Source organism: Aspergillus glaucus (genome assembly GCF_001890805.1).
Source record: "Aspergillus glaucus CBS 516.65 unplaced genomic scaffold ASPGLscaffold_22, whole genome shotgun sequence".
Taxonomy (NCBI): domain Eukaryota; kingdom Fungi; phylum Ascomycota; class Eurotiomycetes; order Eurotiales; family Aspergillaceae; genus Aspergillus; species Aspergillus glaucus.
The window spans coordinates 201148-226082 of NW_019170474.1; the positions used below are offsets into that span (position 1 = coordinate 201148).

At 48.4% G+C, this 24935-nt stretch overlaps 8 protein-coding genes across 8 annotated transcripts; 4 read left to right on the forward strand and 4 right to left on the reverse strand.

Moving 5' to 3' along the window:
* The first annotated feature begins 1258 nt into the window (after window positions 1–1258).
* Window positions 1259–3656, forward strand: ASPGLDRAFT_156488 (FACT complex subunit POB3). The gene is made up of 7 exons (XM_022542376.1): window positions 1259–1416; window positions 1472–1694; window positions 1758–2293; window positions 2344–2583; window positions 2633–2998; window positions 3050–3122; window positions 3172–3656. Coding segments are annotated over exons 1-7 (1725 nt in total). The 5' UTR covers window positions 1259–1414; the 3' UTR covers window positions 3457–3656.
* A 1494-nt stretch (window positions 3657–5150) lies between these two features.
* aspB (septin AspB) lies at window positions 5151–7506 on the forward strand. The gene is made up of 5 exons (XM_022547464.1): window positions 5151–5264; window positions 5458–5542; window positions 5851–6126; window positions 6174–6640; window positions 6690–7506. Exons 2-5 carry the CDS (start codon window positions 5539–5541, stop codon window positions 7323–7325), a joined length of 1383 nt encoding a protein of 460 aa, XP_022397410.1. The 5' UTR covers window positions 5151–5264; window positions 5458–5538; the 3' UTR covers window positions 7326–7506.
* Window positions 7507–11144: 3638 nt separating this feature from the next.
* ASPGLDRAFT_84882 (DUF3632 domain-containing protein) lies at window positions 11145–12284 on the reverse strand (the record flags this gene model as incomplete). Its single annotated transcript, XM_022550300.1, has 3 exons — window positions 11145–12003; window positions 12052–12074; window positions 12186–12284. The coding sequence occupies 3 exons, from the start codon at window positions 12282–12284 to the stop codon at window positions 11334–11336; spliced, it is 792 nt and encodes a 263-aa protein (XP_022397411.1). The 3' UTR covers window positions 11145–11333.
* A 519-nt stretch (window positions 12285–12803) lies between these two features.
* On the reverse strand, window positions 12804–13253 carry ASPGLDRAFT_106415 (uncharacterized protein; the record flags this gene model as incomplete). Its single annotated transcript, XM_022539509.1, has 1 exon — window positions 12804–13253. A coding segment is annotated over one exon (450 nt), but the record flags the coding sequence as incomplete, so codon positions are not given.
* Window positions 13254–13860: 607 nt separating this feature from the next.
* ASPGLDRAFT_133945 (glycoside hydrolase family 2 protein) lies at window positions 13861–15950 on the forward strand (the record flags this gene model as incomplete). The annotated part of the gene is made up of 3 exons (XM_022541255.1): window positions 13861–15272; window positions 15321–15716; window positions 15767–15950. 3 exons carry the CDS (start codon window positions 13861–13863, stop codon window positions 15948–15950), a joined length of 1992 nt encoding a protein of 663 aa, XP_022397413.1.
* Window positions 15951–16083: 133 nt separating this feature from the next.
* On the reverse strand, window positions 16084–16480 carry ASPGLDRAFT_134024 (CVNH domain-containing protein; the record flags this gene model as incomplete). Its single annotated transcript, XM_022541261.1, has 2 exons — window positions 16084–16268; window positions 16327–16480. The coding sequence occupies 2 exons, from the start codon at window positions 16478–16480 to the stop codon at window positions 16084–16086; spliced, it is 339 nt and encodes a 112-aa protein (XP_022397414.1).
* A 2458-nt stretch (window positions 16481–18938) lies between these two features.
* On the reverse strand, window positions 18939–21518 carry ASPGLDRAFT_51133 (uncharacterized protein). The gene has a single exon (XM_022547465.1). The coding sequence runs from the start codon at window positions 21511–21513 to the stop codon at window positions 19027–19029; it is 2487 nt and encodes an 828-aa protein (XP_022397415.1). The 5' UTR covers window positions 21514–21518; the 3' UTR covers window positions 18939–19026.
* A 636-nt stretch (window positions 21519–22154) lies between these two features.
* On the forward strand, window positions 22155–24580 carry ASPGLDRAFT_51134 (uncharacterized protein). The gene is made up of 4 exons (XM_022547466.1): window positions 22155–22268; window positions 22330–22414; window positions 22500–24037; window positions 24091–24580. Exons 1-4 carry the CDS (start codon window positions 22188–22190, stop codon window positions 24490–24492), a joined length of 2106 nt encoding a protein of 701 aa, XP_022397416.1. The 5' UTR covers window positions 22155–22187; the 3' UTR covers window positions 24493–24580.
* The last annotated feature ends 355 nt before the right edge of the window (window positions 24581–24935 follow it).

Below are 24935 nucleotides of genomic sequence, written 5' to 3' on the forward strand. Positions count from 1 at the left end.
CAAACGGGCCCTGAAAAGTCCGCAAATCCGGGTTGACCATTCCACAACGATCTATTTCGCCAGCCCAGTTCCGTAACCAGTAAGAGCTACTGAAATGAATGCTCGGCTTGAGAAATCGGAAAGTCCCATTATGCGTATCGTAGGTGAATCTATCATGTCATTCTTTTGTCTAGGCAAGGCTTTCATACTACGAGAAAGGCGTATAGTTTACCTGCATTTGCTTTCGCATAGAGGGGTTTCAATCTTATGGAAGTCGAGAGGACTGGTAGTATATCGTCCTTCATCGTTCGACTCTAGGTCTTTTTTATCTTTGCGACTGTTTCGTTGATCATCGTGTGGTCGAATGCAAATGGCGAGTCCGTAGAAAACAGATGACCTTGGGTCTAGTGATCCTGTATGATGTATGCAGAGATATATCTTTACCACCGGCAAGTAGAATGGTCATCTTTGATCTCTGGCAGCATCCGATACTCTGTAATTTGTACAAATAAATACTTGTATACCAAGAGCATGGTATCGCGTGCTATTTCGAGACCGTGGAGCTCCATAGACAGTAAAGTGGATCTGATGCCGCAAAACATCACGTTTACGACTAAAATAGAAAGTTTGTTAGCGTACCGGTTGGGACAATCATACGTAGAGCACGGTAACTCGCCTTCATGCCCGTTAAGAGTGCAAGTACAAAGTACAAAGTCCTCCTACCCCAGAGAAAATTATCATTGAATATACGTGGAGAAGACTGCTGTTGAATCGATTTGCACCCACGAGCCACGACTCGATCCGCTTGGTAGACTAGTGATGATAATGTTTCGATTGCTGTTTCATCGCCGGTATGCTGTAAAATACTGATTCAAAGCGTGGGATGCTGGATCTTGCTTGACTACTATGTGCAAACGAATGTTGATCTGTTTTGTCCAGTGACCCTAGACTTTGTTCCGGTTTGGAAATGGGTGACCGGAGTGCTCTGCACGGAGTAGAAAACCCAGTAAGGGCAGAGGTACCAAGAGTCAGACTGTTTCATCGTACAAATAGAACAAGATTGAATCTCGAGCATAATAGATCAGGATTAAGTCATGTTTCAATCGTATGAGATCCTCTGGCCCGTACGGAGTCTTGATGTAGTTACTAGGTACTTCGGAGTAGACATGTTTATGCCTGAGGCATGAAGCTATACTCAATCTGGCATCAGTGGCGGCTGTCCCCTTACTAACGCGAAAGACCGACAGCCGCGCGCACCGCAACGCGAACTCCAGAAAAAGGTTGTTCTAGAGCTTCATCATCAGATAACCTCCGTTGCAATCTTTCCACGGAGGATAATCAGCCTATACCCGGTCCCTTGTCATCTTCGCGCGACTTCATCCTTGCCGGGACCTGAATTTTCATCGAACAACTCTTCTATCTACCGGTGTTCAACATGTGAGTTGCGCCGGCCACGGTTGCCGTTTTCCTATTATGCTGACGACTTCGACAGGGAGAGCTTCGATAACGTCTATCTCGATCTTTCGAAGAGCCCCGGAAAGTGCAAACTTGCAGAGAGTGGTCTGGGATGGCGACCTTCCGGCGGAGGCGACACATTTACCCTTGATAGCAGCAACATTGGCGCAGCGCAATGGAGTCGTGCGGCCAAGGGGTTTGAGTTGAGGATTCTTTCGCGTTCGTCGGGTGTGATTCAATTGGATGGGTTTGACCAGGAGGTGCGTCAGATTTTCTTTTCGTTTACGATGCGAATTACGGTTCTAACTCGAAACCATGGCTAGGACTTCGAACGATTGAGCAAAGCGTTCAAAATCTGGTATGGCATCAATATCGAGTCCCGCGAACATGCTTTGAGAGGGTGGAACTGGGGTAAAGCCGACTTCGCAAAGGCCGAGCTTTCGTTCAACGTGCAAAACCGACCTGCCTTCGAGATCCCCTACTCCGAAATCTCGAATACGAACCTTGCCGGAAAGAACGAAGTCGCCGTCGAGTTTTCTCTTGGGGATAATCAGCCAAATGGATCTAGTGGCCAGCCGGGCAGCACAAAGAACCGTGGCAAGAAGGCTGCTTCGGGCCCTGATGAGCTGGTTGAGATGCGGTTTTATATCCCTGGTGCGGTGAAGAAGGAGAAGGGAATCAAGGAAGAGGATGGTGAAGAGGGTGAGGAGAAGGGAGAAGAAGAAGAGGAGGAGGAGGAGGTCGAGGAGCAGAACGCAGCCAACCTGTTCTATGAGACGCTTATGGACAAGGCTGAGATTGGTGATGTGGCTGGCGACACGTTTGCTACCTTCTTGGATATCCTCCATCTTACTCCTAGGTATGGCTTCCGAGATTTGTGGTCGTTATGGGGTATTAACGAGTTTGCAGAGGTCGCTTCGATATCGACATGTACGAATCTTCTTTCCGGTTACGTGGAAAGACGTACGACTACAAGATCCAATACGCCTCGATCAAGAAATTCTTCCTGCTTCCTAAAAATGATGATACCCACACTCTTATTGTTCTGGGACTCGACCCGCCTCTTCGCCAGGGTCAGACCCGCTACCCTTTCCTTGTTATGCAAATGAAATTGGACGAAGAAATCAGCCTCGAGCTGAATATGACTGAGTGAGTTATTCTACTCTTGAATCTTTCTGATGGTCTCTAATGCGCACAGTGAAATTCTCGACACCCAATACAAAGACAAGCTGCAGTCTCACTACGAAGAGCCCATCCACCAGGTGGTGACCAAGATCTTCCGTGGGCTGTCCGGCAAGAAGGTCATTATGCCTTCGAAGGACTTTGTCAGTCACCATGGCCACAGCGGAGTTAAGTGCTCGATCAAGGCAAACGAGGGTCTCCTATACTTCTTGGATAAGAGCTTGATCTTCGTTCCCAAGCCTTCGACCTACATCCAGCTTGAGAACGTCGCCATTATTACCATGTCGCGTGTCGGCGGTGCCGTATCTGCTAGCAGGACGTTTGATATCACCGTTAGCCTGAAGAATGGCCTGGGAGAGCACCAATTCAGCAACATCAACCGGTATGCTACTCTTCACCAAAGTGCCAATTGAATCTTCACTGACTTTCACAGCGAGGAGCAACAACCTCTCGAAGAGTTCTTCAAGGCCAAGAGCATCCGTTTCAAGAACGAGATGACAGATGATGTACGTTTTCCTCTTTACCATACGTTAAACCACAAACTGACCGATGTAGCACAAATCCCTTATCGCAGCAGCCCTGGTCAACGAAGACATGGGCTCCAGCGACGAAGGCGGCCGCCCTGACCGCGGCTCAGCCGACGAGGACTCGGACACCCCCGACGAAGACTTCCAGACCGAAACAGACTCGGACGTTGCTGAAGAATTCGACTCGGACCACGACAGCAGTGGCAGTGACAGCGATGCCGCGATGGACGATGCTGATGGCGGAGACGATGATGAGGAGATGGGCGATGCTGATGAAGCGCGGCCTAAGAAGAAGAGCAAGACTGGGAAATAGTCGGTTGTCCATGTGCATATGAATTCAATCGTGCATTGACGTGGTTGGGATTGAATCGTTCTTTTGGTCGCTGTATCTGTATGTACTGTAATATTCAATTGGTCTGATGCTTGTCGTCCATAACCGAATTCTGAACCCAACCACAGCAGTATGGTACACTGCATACTCCTATTCCCTCATAACAAACCCCTATACCGATCCTCCACCAAAGTACAAGTACACCGTACACCGTACTACACCTCCAAGTACACAGACTAGACCCTATCAATATGACAACTACAATCGACCTATCCCCAATATACCATCTTTTACAAGTTCATTAGGCGATGGTTCTGCAGCCACCGGATAAACTTTGTGTTACGGGTATGCAGTCAGCGCGACTATTGAGTGATATGAAGTTCCACTGCATGCAGGTGCAGCTGCGGATGTGGATGCGGATGCATATTGGAAGTAGGAAGGGAAGGGAAGGGCTGATGCGGTTTCGGAGGAGGGGAGGTTGAGTTTCTATATTGAGTACAAGTGCTCTAGAGGCTAGTGCTGCTTCTCTTACACTTCGTACAGGGTAGAGTACAAGACTTGCTACAAGTACTGCTCTGTACTCCGTACTTGTACCCCGTGTCTAGATATCTGACTCGTTGCATTCAAGCTGACCTCCTATCTCTACGCATGTGCCTAGTATCTGCCCAAGTACCCCATAACAATAGACACATCAACCAATAAACCACTCCAATATCTCCCAATACCTACTCTGTACAAGTACATTTGCCAATGATGAAAATATGGATACATAACTACGGGGATCGACCGTAAATATTATCTAAGCACCCGTCCCGACCCGCCTCCGTGCGGTGATTGGCCAGGACCAGTTGTGACCCCTGGCTGGACCGGAGAGGGACCATTGGATAGGAGTTCCCCTGAGTGTACTCTGTACTCTGTACAGGTACTATGTAGGAAGAGGATGGAATATTATTATAAGAGGTTGAACGGGTGGTCTTTGCGGGGGTATGGGTATGGTCCATGTGTTGTCTGTGGGAGTATTGTAGTAGTATGGAGTATGGAGTATGGAGTAGAGTAAAAGTAAAAGTAAAAGTAAACAGATAGAGATGGATGGTGTTGAGATACATTGAGTGTGTATGCTGTAGTGTTGCAGGGTTTTCTTTTTTTTTTTTTTTTTTTGTCTACTTGTACAGAGTACCCGCTGACAGTATCAGGTATTGTAGTGGACAGGTCGTCGGAGAATTAACGCCATATCCATAGTACTCGTAGATGCAGAATGCTACTGTATATTGAACAGGAATGAACAAAATGAGAGTACAGAGTAGATGCATTGGGCAGCATTGACTGCACCGTGCTTGACTGTACATAGTACTCCGTAGAATCAATTGATTGCTACGGGCGAGGCCCGCCGGGGATTCAAACTAACCAAGATTTGGCCGATGAGCCCCTTTCTCTCTCACATCCTTTTCCCTTCTCTTCTCACTCTCACACTCTCTCCAACTCCCTCTCTTCCTCTTTCTTCTTTCTTTCCCTTTCGCCAAAAAGAAAAGGTGCTGTCCTCCATTTTGTTAATTCTTCTTTTCTCTCTTTCAGTACCCTTTTTATATTTTTCTATTTTTTTCTCCTCAATTTATTTATTTCTATTTATTGCCCTTTAATTCTCTCCGGATCTCCACCGCCCTACAGACACGCTCTCGCCCACCCCCCCCCCCCAAGCTGTGCTTGAGATCTCTCGCTCTTCTCTCGCTTTTGTGCTCGCCCTCGTTCGTTCGTAATTAGACGTTACTAGGTGTCCGTTGAATAACATCACGGTACGATTGCCCCCGTTGTTTGTTTGTGTGGTGTTGGTAATACCGTTGGGCGTTTGGAATTTCCCCCCTCCACCTCCATATTCCCCCCCCTCCCGACGAAGTGTACAATTAGTCGTCATCCATCCGTCATTATCCAGGGACATCCGAAGAATAAACGTGGTTGGAATGTGTTGCTGATAGAAAGTGCGAGTAGGGACCTTCCGTTTCGTCGCTCCCGGCCTCCTTCCTCTTACGCTCGCTTCCAGAACCCCCTACGCACCCCTCGACTACCGTAATGGGTAAGCTCCCTGTCCCGCATACATCCCTCTCTTTCTCTTTACCCCGTCTACTCTCTCGTCTCTGTCGTGTGATCGTCAACTCCTCTCGTCTTGAAAGAGAATAATATACTCTTGAAGTTCTTCCCGAATCTCGCATTGCGACATGGCTCTCTCGCTAGATCTGGGTTCTCGCTCGCAGACAGACTTGAGTCTGGATCTGGGATTGCCAGACCAGAGAGAATCCTCCCTCTTCACGAGCCTTTCTTCGCCCGAGAACAATGATCAAGATGACGAAGACGATGCTGATACCACTGCCACTGCTTCTTTAGCTTCGCCTACTCCCCCAGCAAACGATACTCCCACCGGCCGCTTGTCTCTCGACAGCAAGGGCGAATCTCCCTTTGTTGAGCGCAGCAACCCCATGGGCTCTGGCAACGCTCAAACCGTCAGCTCCAAGGACCCCAAGGCCGTCGCTCAGGCTGCCACCGATATGAAGAACGTTGTTCGCCGCAAGTTGACCGGCTACGTTGGTTTCGCCAACTTGCCCAACCAATGGCACCGTAAGAGTGTCCGTAAAGGATTCAACTTTAACGTGATGGTTGTCGGTAAGTAGTTTCATTCCGATGGAAGGCTACAGTGCTTATTAGTCCAGGTGAATCTGGTCTCGGAAAGTCGACTCTCGTCAACACATTGTTCAACACCTCTCTCTACCCCCCCAAGGAGCGCGCTGCCCCTAGCCACGACATCATCCCCAAGACTGTGGCCATCCAGTCCATCAGCGCCGATATCGAGGAGAACGGTGTCCGTCTTCGTCTGACCGTTGTCGACACCCCCGGATTTGGTGACTTTGTGAACAACGATGACTCGTGGCGCCCGATTGTCGAGAACATTGAGCAGAGATACGACGCTTACCTCGAGGCCGAGAACAAGGTCAACCGGACCAACATCATCGACAACCGTATCCACTCTTGCGTCTACTTCATCCAGCCTACGGGCCACTCCCTGAAGCCTCTGGACATTGAGGTCATGCGCCGGTTGCACACCAAGGTCAACCTGATTCCTGTCATTGCCAAGGCCGACACTCTTACGGACGAGGAGATTGCTTTGTTCAAGCAGAGAGTACGTCATTCCTTTCTTCCTATACTGATTTCTCGGCTAACCCCAGCAGATCCTCGCCGATATCCAGCACCACTCGATCCAGATCTTCGAGGGCCCCCGCTACGAACTCGACGACGAAGAGACCATCGCTGAGAACCAGGAGATCATGTCCAAGGTCCCCTTTGCCGTTGTTGGTGCCAACTCGGAAGTCACAAGCGCCGACGGTCGTCAGGTTCGTGGCCGTAGCTACCCCTGGGGTACCATTGAGGTCGACAACGAGGAGCACTGCGACTTTGTCAAGCTCCGCCAGATGTTGATCCGTACCCACATGGAAGAGCTCAAGGAGCACACCAACAACAGCCTCTACGAGAACTACCGCTCCGATAAGCTGACCCAGATGGGTGTTGCCCAGGACCCGAGCGTCTTCAAGGAGGTCAACCCCGCCGTCAAGCAGGAGGAGGAGCGGGCTCTCCACGAGCAGAAGCTTGCCAAGATGGAAACCGAAATGAAGATGGTCTTCCAGCAGAAGGTGGCAGAGAAGGAAAGCAAGTTGAAACAGAGCGAAGACGAACTGTATGCCCGACATCGCGAGATGAAGGACCAATTGGATCGTCAACGCGGCGAACTAGACGAAAAGAAGGGTCGTCTGGAAAGCGGACGGCCGATCGAAGAGAAAGGAAAGAGAAAGGGGTTCTCACTCCGTTAATCGATAGCTCACTGCCAACGTGGACGACCTCTTTTGCACCGACCGACCAAGCGCGCTCCTTTATATTTTCTCTCGAATATTCTCGACCACACACTCTTTTTGATTCTCCTTTTCCATTTTTGTGTTTTGTATTGTTCATCACTCATACGCTCCCTCGAAGTCTCTTTTATTTTCTCTCACCTTTTTTTTTTTTTTTTTTTTGCTTCAGGTAATGAATCTATTCTTTAATTGGGTGGACCGAAGAAAAGAAATGTGCTGCATTCTTGATTTCTTCGTTTCTTTTATCTATTAAACCTAATATCCGGACCTGAACATAGGAAAATGAGCTGGAACACGGGGCTGCAAATCTGTACTCGATGGTCTTGCAGTCTGTTCAGGTTCAAGATTTACTGCCTCATGTCCACCTTTTACTTCTTGTTATGTACTTTTGTCTACGCTATACCTTTGTTCTGTCTATTCCTTGTTGTTACTTTGTTCTGTTCCAACTGCTACCGACAATCCTTTGCTTTCTTTCATGCAGTCGTGTTCTTAGTTGCAAATGACAGTTGATACTGTACTATCTTGGAACCGATGTAGATACCAGGCCGATCTATTGTATGTGCCAATATGTGGAGGAGTGAAGGGATACTAGTATAAAGATGGTTTAGAAAGATGCTCTCAGGGCCCATCTCGATAAATGGTTGCGTTCAAGTACGTGGGCGTTGGCCTACTATCTCTTCTACTCCCATCCGCCTGGGCCATTGATCAAGGCAAGGCTATCAGTCTCAATGGCATCAATTACTATGTGGGCGGTATTCCTGCGTCGAAACTGGTAGTTGAGGGGAATTTAGCTGTGGCCGCCAAACAAGATAAAAGATGTTATTCCAATGACGGTTATCCGGATGAGCGAGAGGGTTTTCTCTCAGAGGGTACTGGAAGAGACGGTTAAAAAGTATACAGAAGTAGATGATGTTTTCCAGACGAAATTTCTAAGAAGTACGTCCGTATCTTTCGAGAAAGTGAGTATGCTAACTGAACAGCAATCTACCCTAACCTCCAACGCAACAACCCCGGCCATAGCCAACGCAACACTCCCAGCAAAACAAAACAAGCTCCTCCTATCCCCTACGCTCCAGGGCTCCGTCAACGCAACCCTGAAAACAGACACCACCCCCCAGAGGTTACTTGATCTGGGCGCTGTATTTGTGGGGAAAATGGGGACTGCAGTTTGCAATGGGGATGGGCCTATTATGGATTGAGGATTGGGTGGGGTTTTATTGTCCTTTTAACCGGCGTGTTCGTTACCTCCTACTCTTTTTCAAGGGTGTAGTTGTGGTGTTGTAAGGCTGATGGTGATGATGGTTGGGGCGATGGCTACCAAACCCCAGCGTCGTCAGCGACAGAGGCGGCTCGATGCGCAGTCCAGCGGGTATGCAGGGGATATACAGGAACCGGCCCTCATTTGGTACGACATCACTCAATAACGTTATCCCATTATGTCATGCACTTGATACAGCGGGCGTGTTTGTGAGGAGTGCGGAGACGTGGGCGGGGGTTGTGAGGGAGTGATATATGGGGAATTATACGGGTTTCCGAGGAGGATATTTTATCCCGGGGATGCGTTTCCTGGAAAAGATACTGAGGCGAGGAAGTTGCTGGAGGGTGTTGTTAAGGGGTTAGAGAGGTTTTTGGATGTGGGAGGACGGTTGTTGATGGTGAGCGTCATTGGGAGAGGATGCATGCGTGGGGTGTGCTGGGAAATATAAATGATTTACTCAACACAGTGAGTCCCCTCTCCATATCCTCACTTACTCTATACAGAGATGCCGTGCTGAGTGGTAGACCTACGCAACCCTAATCTCCATATGACGCGGGATGAAAGAAAGAGCTGCCGATTCTCATAGAGGGTTTAACAACGGGACAAAGATCGGGTCGCAGCTACAGGTCCGGCCTTCGGGAAATCATTGCTGATATCCTTGATGTGCCCCAGCCAAATAGTGATATACACTCTACGTTGGAATCCTGCTACTGGGCCAAGCAGTCAAATCGGCCGTCATTGTTGTTAAGCTCTTTTCTTTGCAGGCACTGACAGAATAAGCGTCGAGATGCGTCAATTCAATACACGCTTACGAAAAGAGTATGATGGCTTGTTCTCCCCTGCGGCGTTACCAGTGCTCATACATGCTTGATAGACACAACTCCTAGTCACTGTCGCGAGAACACACCAAAGAGTCCAGTTCGAGTGGTAGGACATCGTTCGAGAAGACGTGTTCTACTCTCGTCGAACTCTAGTACCGCCCCTTGTACTAGATGATCCAAGGCGGATCGCCAAAAGCACCGCCAAGCAAGAGTCACTTGTCACAAAAAAAGCTCAAGACTATCTAGGATCATATAAAATGAGTATCGAAGCCATACATGAGAACAGATACGCGTTTCCGAAATGAGTCTCAACTGAGACACTCATTACACAATTTCTAGCGTTCTTCATGCTACGGACACACAGAGCCCAGATAAGGCACACTAAGAAAGCCTGTAAGGCTCGCGAACGATGGTAATATCAACGTGTTTTTCGCTGTTAGGACTGGTCCTACTCATGAAGAATGAGAACGTGCTCGGACAAGACGAACAAGAACAGAACACAGGAGGACGTTCCTTCATCTATACGAGTCTTGTTGCAAGGAGACGTCCGCATATATTATTGTAGAAAATAGGCATGACTAACAAGGGTGAAGGTACTTCAAGGAAACGTATCATCGATACCCGTTTTCCATTTGGTGCCAGAGTGAGATCACCAATATGTGAAGTGCTCCAGCCGCAGAGAAAATCTCTGATGCACATAAGCTTTATCGGAACATTCGATACAGAATTCTCCACCACTTCTGGTCCAGATAGCAATAGAAGTTAAGGAGGCAAATGGTAGATGCTCGAATCCACCCTAATTAGTCACTTTCGAAACAAGTAGCTCTGCTGAGGCTTCAATAACGGAGAGCTTTTTCGATATAAATGACTTAAACGGCTCTTGCAATTCGTCAAAGAGGGCCTACCTCTGCTCCTTTCCAGAAATCTCAAAGACTATCTTATCTAAACATCCTCGGCATGAATTGCTGCAACGGGAGGCACCTGAAATCTTGGAGAATGTCTTCCTCACCCTGATCAAATAGAGTATCCAGTACAAGACAACAAACTGAACACAGACTTGGACTTGCATTACTTATTCAGAGTTAAAGACCCCATTGACAACTTACTGGACAATATGGACAATCCCATTGTTAACGAGCAGATACGACTATGGAAGGAAGGCATGTCGAGAGACAGCAATTCGTGTCACTGGATTCAGTTCTACGATAAAAATTCGAGGCCTCATCTCCAAATTGAATGCTTGGGACCCTTAAATCCTCTCACATCCTGCCATACGGCCTGGGAGCGTACACTACGGAGGAGAAAGAAAGGGCTTTTACCTTATGGAATACATTATATCGGTATTTCCTGGGTGTAAGTTCTTGGCTGAACTTTGGCTGCGAGAACCTGAACGACGCCACCAATGTCATGATGCTGCCGGAGCCCGTACTGCACGCTCATTTGGGGCTCTCATTCTCGCATTAAAACCTACGACTGATGAAAACCAGTACAAAATTAAGAAGTTCTTCAACCTTACAACAACATCATCGTACCCCTGGTATTGCCTATTTTTCCCAGACGATGACTTGTTAGATAGCAGATACCCTCTCCCAAACCGCATCCTTCTTGAAACACATTTCCATATCGCGAATGTCCTTCACGGCACCGGACGCGGAGAACTCGTCGAGCAGCTACAACGTGACTTTGACGAGATGGCGACTCGGCCAGTACAATCAGATGACCTCGGAGAACTCAGATAGTCGTTCTGAAGTAAAATATTATGTATTTATTCTGCGTAAATTTAACGCATTTTATTACTTAGATGATGGCTAAGCTTGGCATTGCCTTGCCCATCTTCTTTCTCTACTCCTCCACATCCCCATTCTCAACATCCCTCATCATTAGCTCAGCCTATCTCGCTGCTGTCATCGCCTCCTCTCCAAGCTCGTCGTCCATGCTAGCCACCTCCCCAAACCTCTCCTTGCAAAAACCGTGCTTCCCTTTCCATAGCGGACCTCCCTTCCCAGAAACGCCGGACAAAGGTCTATGCTCGTGTTCTTCATCCCATACATATATTCCTACACCTAGGGTCTCAATCCAGGCGACCGCAGCAGGAACATATGCGTCCAGAGGGTCCGTTACTGGTAATTGGTTTGGCGGCGTTTCGAGCGCAGTGCGAAAAGTTATAAGCGCAAACCAGGAGAAATCGAATACGAGTTCCTCTGTCGCCATAAGGAGTGCAGTAAATTTATTCAGGTTGATGAAGTCCAAGATTGCCTTTTGTCGGCGGCCAGGAGGGCCAGAAGGTATAGATCGTACATCCCACTCTTCGCGGAAGTCCCAGTCAAGCATTGGCAAGTCTTCCCAAACTTGCATTCCATGCTTTTTAAGAGGCTCGCCTTGGTCCGTTGTAGCATCTGGTAGTTTTGAAAGGGAGACTAGTACATCGACAAGCTTGTCTTGATGTTCAGGAAATTCACGCACACAAGTAATAATAAAGTTCCATGTAAGATTGAGACCATTATCCGATAATGAGATGGACGCTAGCTTGTCGGTGGCTTGCTGTAGAGATATAATGATACTATTCGATGGGGTCAGCAAGGAATGGCCAATCAAAGGACTTACTTACTATACTTCCACATCGGGTTTCTCCTGCGAATTAGGATAAAGAACGTCGAAAGCGGGTCGATTTGATGGTTTCAAAGGCGTCAGTCATACTCCGTACAATACTTCACGTTTAATGAAACCTCAGGAATTACTTACTGGCTCGTAGCTCGATGCTCGCCCAAGCCAATACCACAAAGCTACGGCAACCAGAAGGGCGACCAGGAGGGTAGGCAGGCCACCAACAACCCCCTCCATGAGTGCTGTACAACGGGTAAAACAAGCAGAGAACACGGCTTCAGCATCAAGATATCTCTCGAGACCGGTAGCAGGCGTAAAAGGAGGCTGGTTCGGGTTTGTTATGTTTATGACGCCGACCATATGCGGACTGCCACGTCTCAGCCTCGTGTATTGCAGATAGGTGAGAAGGCTGTCTGCCAGGGATCACGTGTCCCAAGCGATACATAGTACAAATTCACGCAATTTGCTTGTTGCTACCTAGCTACTCTAAGTAATTAGACAACCCGGTATTCCTTTGTAAGTTGGATCAAGCTGTCTACGAATACCACGATGACCAATGCATCTCGCCCAATCCACGGCAGTTTTCCCATCTTCATCCTTGACCAGAGGATCAGCTCCAAGCTCCTCAACCAAGACACGAACCATTTTTGGATTCTTTGTTTGAACCGCAAGATGCAGTACAGGCCCCGGAACCAGTCCTTCCTCAAGCCACTTCCCTGGCTGTGTCATATTAATATCCACGCCCTTGGTATGTGCCAAAAGGCGAAGCGTGTCCACACAACCACTTTCCACAGCCATAAACAGCGCATGCGTGCCATCTATTCCAGCTCCATGCTGAATGAGCAATTTTATCATCGCGTGGTACCTGAGATATGTCGCAGATGCAATTGGAGGTTTGCTCATAAACCGGCACTCGTTCGGATCATTGCCATGAGTAAGCAGAAAAGATGCCAATGGAATATTATTTACCAAGACTGCATGGGCAAGAGCATTTCCTGTATGGCTTATGTCCCGCGTTAAGACTTTTGGGTTGTATTCGCTCAGCACCTTGAACTCCTCGGTTCGGTCATAGTTTAGGGATTCTATGACCGCATATCGGAAGAGGTATTCTTCGCTGTCTGGCTTGAAGGTATCGAGGAGATAGCGTAGAATGTCGACGTTTTTGGCCTCGATTGATACTTTAAGCAATAATATGATGTCGGGGAGTGGAGTTTGGGATGGAGGGAGGAGTTGCTTCACTGAGTTGACCTGGCCATGCTTGATGAGGGAGATGATTGTTTCGGTATCTGACACGGCAAAATAGTCAGCGAGAATTGATAATGATCATCTGGGGAAGACAAGTATTCATGGATTTAAGTGGTAGTTTTACGATCGTCCGATATACGAGTCAGCCTTGTGTGGCGCAATTCAGGATATGTAGTCGATCAGGAACTCTTGCCTTCTATCGATATAAGGAAAATAAGACAAATTAGTAGCACACTGAGAGATACAATTGTTGTCAATGGTCTTTCTTGGACTACTCACGAGTAGAAAGATGATGATATCTTGAGTTGTTGTCTCAGCACTGGAAAATAAGCAGGGCAAAACACGGCAATTAGCATAAGCAATACAATCGATTATGCATATGCATATAAGCAATGAATCTCTTGTATAAATGTTATTGAATTTAGCAATCAAGATGTTGTTGAATCGCGGATTGCCTATTTCGGATCTGTAAGTATACGTCATCTGCGGGGAGCTGTCCCCTCCCCTCATCATCCTATACAGCTTCAACTCCGACTACCTCGTCAGTACACAGAATCCAGTCTACAAAATGGCTTACCCGCGACCTGACTTTCAGCCCAAAAACCTCCATTGGATCTCCCTCGACGGAATATGGGACATCATCTTCGATGACGCAGACAGCGGTCTTTCCCAATCATGGCACCTAAAGGGAATCCCCTCCGAAGCAGGAACAAACAAGCGACGAGATATCAGAGTGCCCTACGCTTTCCAAACCCCGGCCTCAGGAATTGGTGTTCATGAAGTTCACGAAGTGATCTGGTATGAGCGCACCGTGAGCGATATCCGCACCGTCGACGAGATAAACCGCGGAAATCGCCTGCTGATCCGTTTTGGCGCTGTCGACTATGAGTGCTCTGCTTGGGTAGACGGCCATTTCGTGGGATATCATCAGGGAGGCCATGTACCTTTTGACCTGGATATTTCGGATGCCTTCTCTCGTCCCGACGCTGCGAAGAAAACAACAGAGGCCCGTTTGACGTTGCAAGTCCGTGACTCTGCGACTGATCTTGCCCAACCCCGTGGGAAGCAGTACTGGGGTCCCGTTCCGGAGAGTATCTTCTACACACCTACGAGCGGAATTTGGCAGACGGTGTGGTTAGAGAGTGTGCCCCCAATGCGGCTTTCCTGTGGTAGTGGCGGCACAGTGCTCCGTTCGGATGATATCAAGCGGGGCCTACTTCATGCTTGCGTTGTTGTCACTGGTCGACCGATTGGCTCCCAATGCAGCATTGAGATTGAATCTCACCTTGCTGGACAACCCGTTAATAAGGCCAGGGGTGATCTCCCGAAGGATCGAGAGTTTGTCAATATCGATCTGAGCATGAAGGTATCAAACGCAGCAGACTTGAAGCATAAGACACCGTTTAACGTGGAGGGTTGCTGGCACAATGGTGTGGCACTCTGGCACCCCGACCATCCGATTCTCTATGACTTGGTGCTGCGTCTTTACGACTCGTCTGGTAAAGAGGTGGATGAAGTCCAGACGACAACCGGAATGCGTCATCTTTCATGGCAGAACGGCGACGGCACATTCCGAATTAACGACAAACCTTTCTTCCAGACTATGGTCTTGGATCAAGGCTATTGGGACGAGACTGGTCTCACACCTCCTTCGCCAGAAGCCTTGAAGATCGACATTGAGTTGACGAAGAAAATGGGGTTCAGTGGTTGTCGCAAACACCAAAAGGTCGAGGACCCTATTTTTTATTACTGGGCTGATCGATTAGGCTTCCTCGTCTGGGGTGAGATGGCCAATGCCTATGCATTTGGCAATGACTTTGTCGAACGCGTCAACAGCGAGTGGATAGCGTCTGTCAAAAGAGACATCAATCATCCTTCCATTGTTACTTGGACTCCTGCGAATGAGAGTTGGGGCTATACTTCGCTGAAGGACAATATTGAGCAGCGAAACCATCTCCGTTCTGTGTATTACCAGACCAAGTATGTCCATCTCCATGGTCCACGCTTGCTGCGCTAACATAATGATAGAACTATCGATCCTACCCGCCCAATCAACGACAACTGTGGCTGGGAACACGTCCTGACAGATCTCACCACCTACCACGATTACAGCGACTCCACCGAACTCTCCGTAACATGCTCAAACATGGGCACCGGAATCCTTGGCCAAAAGGGCGGGCACGATATGTTCGTCCCGCCTTTCGGATCCGACCCAGGCACCAAGCACCAACCCGGTGCACCGGTGATCTGCTCCGAGTTTGGTGGCGTGAATATCGCCCCTTCGAAGAACTCCCCTGCTGCTTCTGAGAGAGACTGGGGTTATACTACCGCGTCTGATCCGAATGATTTCTTATACCGGTTCGAGAAATTGGTCATGGCGATTGTAAAGGGAGGCAATTCGCATGGTCTTGTGTATACTCAGATGTATGTCCCTTTCTTTCCGTCTGTGATGGACATATGCTAACGCTTTGTAGCTGCGATATTGAGCAAGAGGTTAATGGTCTGTACTCGATCCATCGGAAGGAGAAGATCCCATCAGAGAGGGTCAAGGCTATTATGGATGCTGCGCGAGAATACTATTACAAGAATGTGGCGGTTCAGAGAACACATCTGGGTTCGAAGGTTGTGCATGGCCTTGAGAAGAGGTTCCACATGTAGAGTTTTCAGATTATGATTAGATGCTAGATGCAGACTTTTATGCAAGAACAGTCTCAATTGGATTCATCGAACAGTATCGTTGACATCCTCCTCTTCACAATAAAAGGTAGGCCTGTATAGCAGAACTGGCGTATCAACTATTCCACCGCAGCTGCCCATCTACATTCCCAACATGCTCACCCAACTGAGTATCACTCCCCGTATACTCCCCTGACTCATTCTTGAGCTCCGCATGAAGCACCGGTTCCCGTTGTTCCATGCCCAATCTAACATTGCGAGCGGTATTACTGAAATTTTGGCCATCCCAGCTGAATCGACCTATCGCAACAACCATCGTTACTTCTCCGTAACTATCCTGTAACTTGGATTGACGTACCGTCCTGATTTCCCAGAGCCTCGTCAAGCTTAAGCTGACTGGTCATGCCGGTTCCTTGGTCATTGTTGCAGGTTGCTGATAGGGAGGTCTTTCTGTCCGTGTCACCGGGGTCGGAGTCGAGGTAGATATTGCAGGCACTGTCTTGGAAGGACATGATTGATTTTGGTTATTTGGTTATTGAGATTAAACTGTCCTAAGCATGTTGTATATATACTTCTAAGGCAAATGGTGCATAATTATGACGCAGGAAGGCAATATTCACTGAGCGACTCGGCTTCATCTTCCGTCTCTGGAGTTGCTCCGTCTTCGTTCCTGGTTATTACAGCATTTTAGTCCGCGAGAGGTGAGCTATACTGCCATAGCAACATACGAATCGTATGATTGAAAACCATACTAATTAATAACCTCAATATTCCAGTCCTCCCCTATCCAGTCATGTCTCTAGAATAAGCTCGAAACATATCCTCTTTCTAACACCCCGCTTAATCCAACGCCTCCATGCTTGATACATTAACCGCGCCGGCATCCTAACCCAACCATCTATGCTCGAATCCGCAGCCCACTCTCCCGTGAATCTCTAACACTACACAAAACAAAACGATATATTCCAGCTTGCCGGCAATCTTACAGAGAAAACTATCAAGAATCATGCGTAAATAGATGGGAATAAGCGGACGGGTTGTTTAGCTTCGAGTGTGTTTGTGGGGTTGAATGGTCAGGTCCTACCAAGGTTGGCATTTATGGACGACGTAGACATTAGAGATATGGCAGATGCGCATGTTGCTGTTGCTACGTGGAGGTGGGGTGGTGAGGGGCTGGGGTAGTATTATAAAAGAGTTATGAAGCCTGTTGATGGATAGGATTGTTGAAAACTCCTGTAAATATCACGCATGGTAGTCCATAAATCATATACATTCGGATCATAATCAACATTATTAACACCTATAGTTGTGAAGAAAGAAGCTACCGGTGACGGCGCGGCGACTTCACCGGATCAACAGTTTGCTGGAAGACAACTTCCGTCAATGGGGCCCAGGTACGCAAGTGAATTTCCTGCTCCAGCACGGTGCCACCATCCAATTCTCGGACGGTGATGGGCATCCGTGAATACCCAGTTATTTAGAAATTACCTCTCACGACAACCATATCCGGTGCGTACTGACGAATTCAGTTCGCTTGAAAAAGCCTTTTGACAAAAACTTATATTGTCCCTTCCAAGTTTAATCCCACTGTTTTGGATATCACCTTTTTCATGGCAGGTAGGGTTCAATATCACGGTGGAAGGAAAGAGGTTTCACTTTAGACCTATCGATCGCTGGCAAAATGACGATTTGAATAAGGAATATGCGCACGATGAGTTCGCTGTCTGGCTTCCCCGTATCCGTTGGGATCTAGCATACATATTTCTGCGCCAAATTTGTTTCTACCTTGGCGGAAATTTTGAGAATAGGGCAGTCATAACAGGTCATGTTCCGCCCGTCTGCTAACATTAGCCAGCTACACTATTTCAAATGATAATACAGAGGGGATACTCACTTCATAACCATGGCAGGGCCTTTCTAACCAATTAGAGAAAGCAAATGTCGACGAAGACTATACCTCATAGGTCCTAGTCTGGAAGTGACTCCCCACAGCGCTGTATCCATATCGTGAATCACACACCTTCCAAGGTCCGGCAATCCTGGAATCAAGACACCATTAGACAAAGGGTAGCGAGAGACATTGGTTTCGGCATGCGGCCAAGACAAAACTACCAGAACTGACTTCCCCTTTGTGTGAGCTCACCAATCACCTGACGCACATATCAATACGAAACACGGAGGACTGGGTGCGTTAGCCAACTGAGACTCGTCACCAAATCTCCAAGATGAGCGGCAAGGTTACTAGACCCCATGAACTCTTTCATGCTTTATCGGTCAACGTATGCAAATCGTATAAGTGAGTGGGCCTCTGCGAAGAGCCATCAAGTTGTGTCACAGCTTGCCGGGAAAGATTGGAAGTTCGAGGCTATAGAGCAAACTTGATGAAGCTCTCCAGCTCAGGGGATCACACCACCAGGCCTAAACTGCTCATTACATACCCTCTCCATTTCTTCAGGGAACACGCGACGTCGGCCCGCAGACCACAAACCGAGTCCTTCAATGCCCATCCATGTGGTAGTGGGCCAACTTGCGCACCTGCTCCAAGTTGGTCGCTTGGTCTTCTCGTGCCCTTTGCTCGTATATATACGCTGGAGTCATGGCTTAGGGCCTTCCCGGGTGTGGCTATCTTGTAGATTTGTACAGAAGAGGGCCATGGTATTGAGCTTATTGGGTTCAGGGAGGTCGAAGGCGTTGATTTCGTCGATGTGGTCGTTTAGGAATTTCCGGTTGGAAGTGTACATCTTTGAGCGGAATGATTCAACTGCCGTTTGCATTTGGTTGTCGAGATCGTTAGTGCCTTGGCGGGGCGGATCTTGGGCAGGTACCATGGTGGAATGATAGGCGACTGGTAGGTGTGTGAAGGATGGTTGTGAGAGTGATGAGCAAAAGTGGTTGGTTGCCTGATCCCTTATCTACGATATCGTACTTCAAAAACCACCGACAGACTTTTATCTAAGGACTATTATGTAGCGAATACCTGTGTGTTCCATGGTATGGATGAAATTTTGTGTTGGGCTCATTGCTAGTAAACAAATCCTGGGCAGTCATCTAGGAATGTCTAATGTATATTAATCTCATACGGAAACCCCATCTCCCGACTCACAGCCGCCCCAACACCATCCCGAATATGCTCACCCAGCACACCCGCTGCCTCCACCAACAGCGCACTAGTAACAACTTTCTCCTTCTTCTTCGCAATAACCGCATTAATCCGATCAGTCTTGGTAGCAGCCATAAACACATAGCTGACAACATACGGCAGCTGGTTCTCATGCTCAATGTACATCGGTCCGAACATCTGTGTCAAGTGCGGACGACACTGTCGCTCCACAGCGCGCAGGAGCGTCCAGCAGATCTTGTGCATTTTGAGGTAGTCGAAGGAGAACTCGAGGGCTTCAGCGCCGAGGGAGTTGCGGAGGGCTCGGAGGAGTTGCGGGGGGGTGAAGCGGCGGCGGCGATGGCGTTGTTCCTTTGAGGGTTGTTCGCTTCGGGCGAAGACGCGGAGGTCTTGGCCATCTGCTGCGGACATTTCGGCACTTTCTTCTTCGTTTTCTTCCCACATGCCTTTTGATAGGATTGTTTCAAGGTCTTCGGGGGCTAGATCGGTTCTGGCGCCCGTTTCGCAGTAGCGTTGATGGAACATTCGCGCAACCGGTGCGAGTTCTGTAAGACTCCTGGGGCCCCTTTTGGATTCTTCCATTTGTTGATTGCGCTTGTTTTTGGCGAATGTTGATGCGGATGCTCCCAGGCTCAGAACAAATCTCTTCAGGTAATCGTCTGGTGTTTTGGGTCTACCTCCCACGAAGAAATTCTCGTGTAGCACGAAGAGGAGTTCCATATCATCCCATCGAGTGTTGAGAAGCTTTTCCTGACGCACGGCGTTGTATAAGTGTCCGGCGTACATGACCGAGCCCCAAGCGCCAACAAATGTAATCCCCATTTCCTGGAACATGGCCTTGATATGATAGAGGTAGAGACCAGCGTAGATGGGATGTTGTTTGAGCCAGTCGAAAGGTTGTCCAACCGGCCGGCCAGCCCTTCGCCTAGCGTCCTGCAGTGTGTCTTCTTCGACCACCCATTCGATGCGCTCGAGCAAGATCATAAACGCCATGTCATTTGATCGCGGCCAGTTGTCAACTCTGAGTGAGCGATGGAAGTCGAGGATCTCCTTGATCGAGCCTCCCATTTTCACAGCTGCTTCATATAGATCGTCATATGCTCGTGACACCTCGTTTCTGAGCGTGTGGTGAGTGTCCAACCAAAGGTGGGCGGCAAATGTGAGCCATAGCGGAATCTTGCCAGTTTCACACAGCGTCTTCCGCAAGCCACTGGTCAACTCGTCTTCCCAAGACATCGGCGTCGGACTAGCCTTGCACAAAAAATTGATTTCCGATAGCATCTCCATCAGGAGGGCTCTGTCTTCGTAGGACTTTTCGCGGTCTGTCATCTTGGAGCGATCGTTCAACGGATTGTACGTTCCGTAGTGACCGGGCTTGTATTGTGGAATGTTTTTTCTACCTTTAGCAATGGCGCAGAATCCCTCCAAGAGAAGATAGGTAGGCCAGAAAGCCTTCTCTGCAAGGTCGTATACTCGTAGATTGAGGAAGTCATCTGGTCTTTCCTTGTAGGTAGGTTCCTCTTCGCGTTCAATGCAGTAGCCAAGATGCAGCAATTTCAGAAGTTTCTCGGATCCACCGTGCTTGTCAAGTATAGGCTGCGCGTCTTCCTCCATGCGCCGAGCAATGTCCACCGCAGTATTGGTCGTCACAGACGCGGATACCAGGTCGAACATTCCCATTTTGTACCCTGACCATGCTTCCAGAATGACCGCCCGAATCTTGCCCATATCCTGCACAAGAAGCTGGAACAGGAGAAGGGCCTCTTCAAAGCCTTGAAGTCTTTCAGCCTCGTAGCGAGCGGCAGAAGGCGGCTCGCCTGGCGCTGAGGGGGTAGCATCAGGGGCATTGAGGAAGTCCTCAGACGGCTCGAAAAGCTCCAACTTGTCGAATAAATTGGACAACTTCTCCGCATCCGCCGGCTTTGTCTCTGACTCCATGTTCTTGAGACTTTCGGGCATCAAAGGACGCAGAGTGTCCCGTACATGCTCCAGAACCCCAATGAAATACGAGTGCCGGTCATCCGAAGCCTGGCTTTCCGTCGTCTTCCTCGGAGCCTCAGAAACATCAGTACCATGCGATCGTCTCACAGCAATCGCACGGTGAAGCGAAGAAGCAAAGCCCTCTGGAACCTCCACGCGGGTTCCCTTGTAGCCCGCAATGTACTCCGCCAACCCAATAAAATCCTTGATAGCAATGATATACGTCTGAGCCGGAGGAGTCGAAGGCGTAGGTTTCGTGGGAGCATTTCGGGCCAGCTTTCTCGCTTTCCCTTTCAGTCTACCACTACCCTGTTGTTTTTGTTTGCCTTTTGTCAAGAGATCTGCTGCGTATCCACATTTTCTGGCTGTGCTCGCCAGCCAGGAGGCGACTGTGTTAGTGTCCGACTTGTATTGTAGGTAACTGCTGGTAAGGAGGCTGTTGAGCATTGTTAATTGGAGTGTAAGAGCTGGAGTAGTCATAACATCCATGGCATATTCGTGGGGCAGTCGGAGCTGGATAATGTGTTATTCCTGCTCTTAGGACCAACAACCACCTCAAAAGGCATACACGGTGACACGGCGAGCCTTAGGGAGCTTAAAGCTCCAACGATGGTCTATTTGGGTCCTCCCTGGTTCACTCATGCCGGTAAAATGCATCTAAACTTGTAGCATTACAATGTAGTCTTATCGTAGGTGACTCCCAATTAGTAGTAGTTGAGTGGATCAGCGAGTCCCAGCTGTTGTATGTTTTTGTTTTTTGCTCGCGGCATTTTCACATGGATTTGCTCAACAACCACAGCGTATTTGAATATAATATTAATATCCATCAAGGATATGCCCTTCCTATATCTAAAACAAATTTCTCCGGGCGAGAATACTTCATGATTGTCGAGCAAGCGGCCACTGACTGCCGCGTTATTCTCCCATCAGCCATCAAGCGCCACATTTGCCAGGCGAAGGCCCACTTATGGATGCATGAATATCCGATACTCATCCGCCTCTCACCAATCATATCATGTTGCGACACCCGAAAGAGACGAGCACCCAACCCGGGCCTAATCTTCTCAACCTCATGCGAGTTCTCATATTGAACAGGCCCTCTACCGATAAGAAATCCGATCATGGAAGACACAGCTCATGCCGCTGTTAAGAGAAGGGCACTGAAGGACCGCAATGGATGTACAGTTTGCCGGCATCGCAAGGTATCCGCCTACTCTACTAGGAAGTTTTGACTGATAGATTCCTCACTAATTTGCGTTGCAGGTTAAATGTGACGGAAGAGAAAGTGGATGTCTGAATTGCGAACGCTTGAGTTTCAAATGCAGCTTGTCTAATCCTAGCAATGAATGTGTGTAAACACCCCCCCCCCCCGAGTTTTGTCACTCCGTCAATTTTCCATCTCTCTGGAAAGTAAATCCTGATCTCTCTGGTAGCATCTCTAGATATACTATCTACCCGGAGACGTGTTCGCCAGGCCTGTGAGTTTTGTAAAACTAACAAGCTACGGTGCAGCGGAACAGTACCTCAGTGCGAGAGATGCCATTTAAAAGGACTGGGATGTATCTACCGCCACAGAAGAGCCCCTAGCCAAAGAGTAGGTCGAGCGACAATTGCATCAGAGAGCACGGAAACATCTTGCAAGACGCATGTCGTTGGAGATGGCACATCTGACACGACTCAAGCACCAGCTACAGGGAAACCACATACTACTCAAGTTATGGGTCTGGACGCTTCAAAGCTCGTAGTACAGCAACATATCGACGCTTTCTTCCAGTATGTCTACGTTGTCGGGCCTTTCAACTTCATACACCGAGGTTCATTTCTACGCACTTGGCACAACGGCAAAATGGCCAAGAGTCTACTATGTGCTGTTGTTGGTGTGGCGTCCAGGTTTATCAACCTTGATACCACTCGTCAAGATTGTGAAAGCGCAGGGTTCCCATCAAATGCGATGGACGAGGCCGAACGGATTGTTTTGCAAGACATTCGACACACCACAATTCCCAAACTGCAGATTCTGTTACTTCTTATTTATGATCGGACCATGTCGGGCGATTTATCTGCCGTATGGCACCTCACTGCACTGGCATCTCGAAATGCCTTCGGGTTGCAGTTGAACCATCCCATCGACATAATACCATTCACCAATCAGGAATGCCGCCGTCGTCTGATGTGGTGTACCTATATAATGGACAAGTTCTCAACTGGAACAACCTATCCAACTCTTTGTCCTCGGGAGACTATGCAAATTCAGTTGCCATGTGACTCTCGAAGCTTTGAGCTTGAATTCGAGGGCAAAAATCCCACCTTGAAAGAAGTTGCCCATTCGCTGGCAGAGTACTCGAATTCATCAAACCTTGGCATCACAGCGTACCTGATCCGAGTGCTGGATCTACGAGATCAGATCAGGACATTTATCGACGGGAAACGAGAGAGCTCTGCTGTAAACTCTGTGTCTTGGGCAAATGACCCGCTCTTCAGCCAGTATCAGGATGAACTCGCGGCCTTTGCCAACAATCTTCCGCCTGACATGCAAGATTCAGGACGTGCTCTATACATACGAGCCAATACCGCCGAGAGCGATGTCTACATCATGGTTCAGGGATGGCTTCGAGTATCATGGTGTGAGTTGCTTCGTGAAGCGAGCATTGCTGAACACTCTATACGCATTGGTCCTCAAGAGCCACAGATCCCCAGCTTTGCACATTCCTGCGCTGAGCAGTTGATGCGACAAGCACTTCGCTTGACTCAGTTCTTGAAAACAATGGCAGATTTACAGACTCCATTGCGCAAATTTTTCGTCACCGACTGGGGTATTGCTTCATGCACAATGGAGGTCACTAAGGCTTTACTCCATTGTGCAGAGCTATCGTCCGATCATCAGGCCCAGGACTTGATTAAGTCTGCTTTGGCACTGAATTTCGATATCCTTGGTCCATTATCCGAAATTAGCCAATTCGTAGCATCCTGGGTAAGCCTCCTACCTTGCCTGCATATACAGTCCACATTGCTAACGAATTTAAGCGCGACGAAATGATATACTTTATCTCACGATCTCCTTACGCAGATATAGTCGAGCACCCTATCCTCGGGACCGCCAAAAGAAACTTGACGTCTGAGAGTGTCTTGACTGAAGCTCGACGGGCCGAAAACGCACGCTTCCCGAGGCACGCTGCTTTTCGACAAGGGAGCCAAGCCACCGCAAATTCTGTTCCGGCATCTCAGTCGCAAGTGGGTTGGTGCGATCCACTGGGAGGACAGTCCGCCGATGTGGCGTTGAGTATGTCTGGCGACTGGATGCTTGGCGCAGACTTAAATGCTATGCTGGATGTTGGCACTGGGGAAATGCCGACCTTGGACGTGGAATGTCTGTACGCAGAAGCAAGTGATGGTCTTTTGTGGGACTTACCATTCTCCCTCGTGTGAATGACAGGGTCTAGTGAAAAGATTGTGCCTAAGTAGTTGTTCTCAGATGTAGTAAAAGAACTGTTGAATAAAATTCTGTGATCCTGTCTTTTCTTATGAGCAACTGCAAACTTTGGATTATACGTGAATTTAACCTTACGGCTCTATAGTCAAGCTTGGGGCCAATGAGCGACGAGTCCGACATCCGAGATGTCGGCAGGGCTACTGTACCACATTCACGGTCTGATTGCGCCGAAGACACGGTCTGTTTATTTCAAACCGGTTGCTACAAGTATGTACCTTGGGGACCCCATGTCTCGGATCAGTCGAGTCACTTGCAACATCCAAAGAGCCCGACTCCCGAAGTCTTATAGGTTGAGGTAAAGGCCAAGGTTCTTAAAGGTTGAGTCGCCCACCAAAATCTTTTCACAATTGACTCGAGATTTATTTTTTTTTTTTCTCAC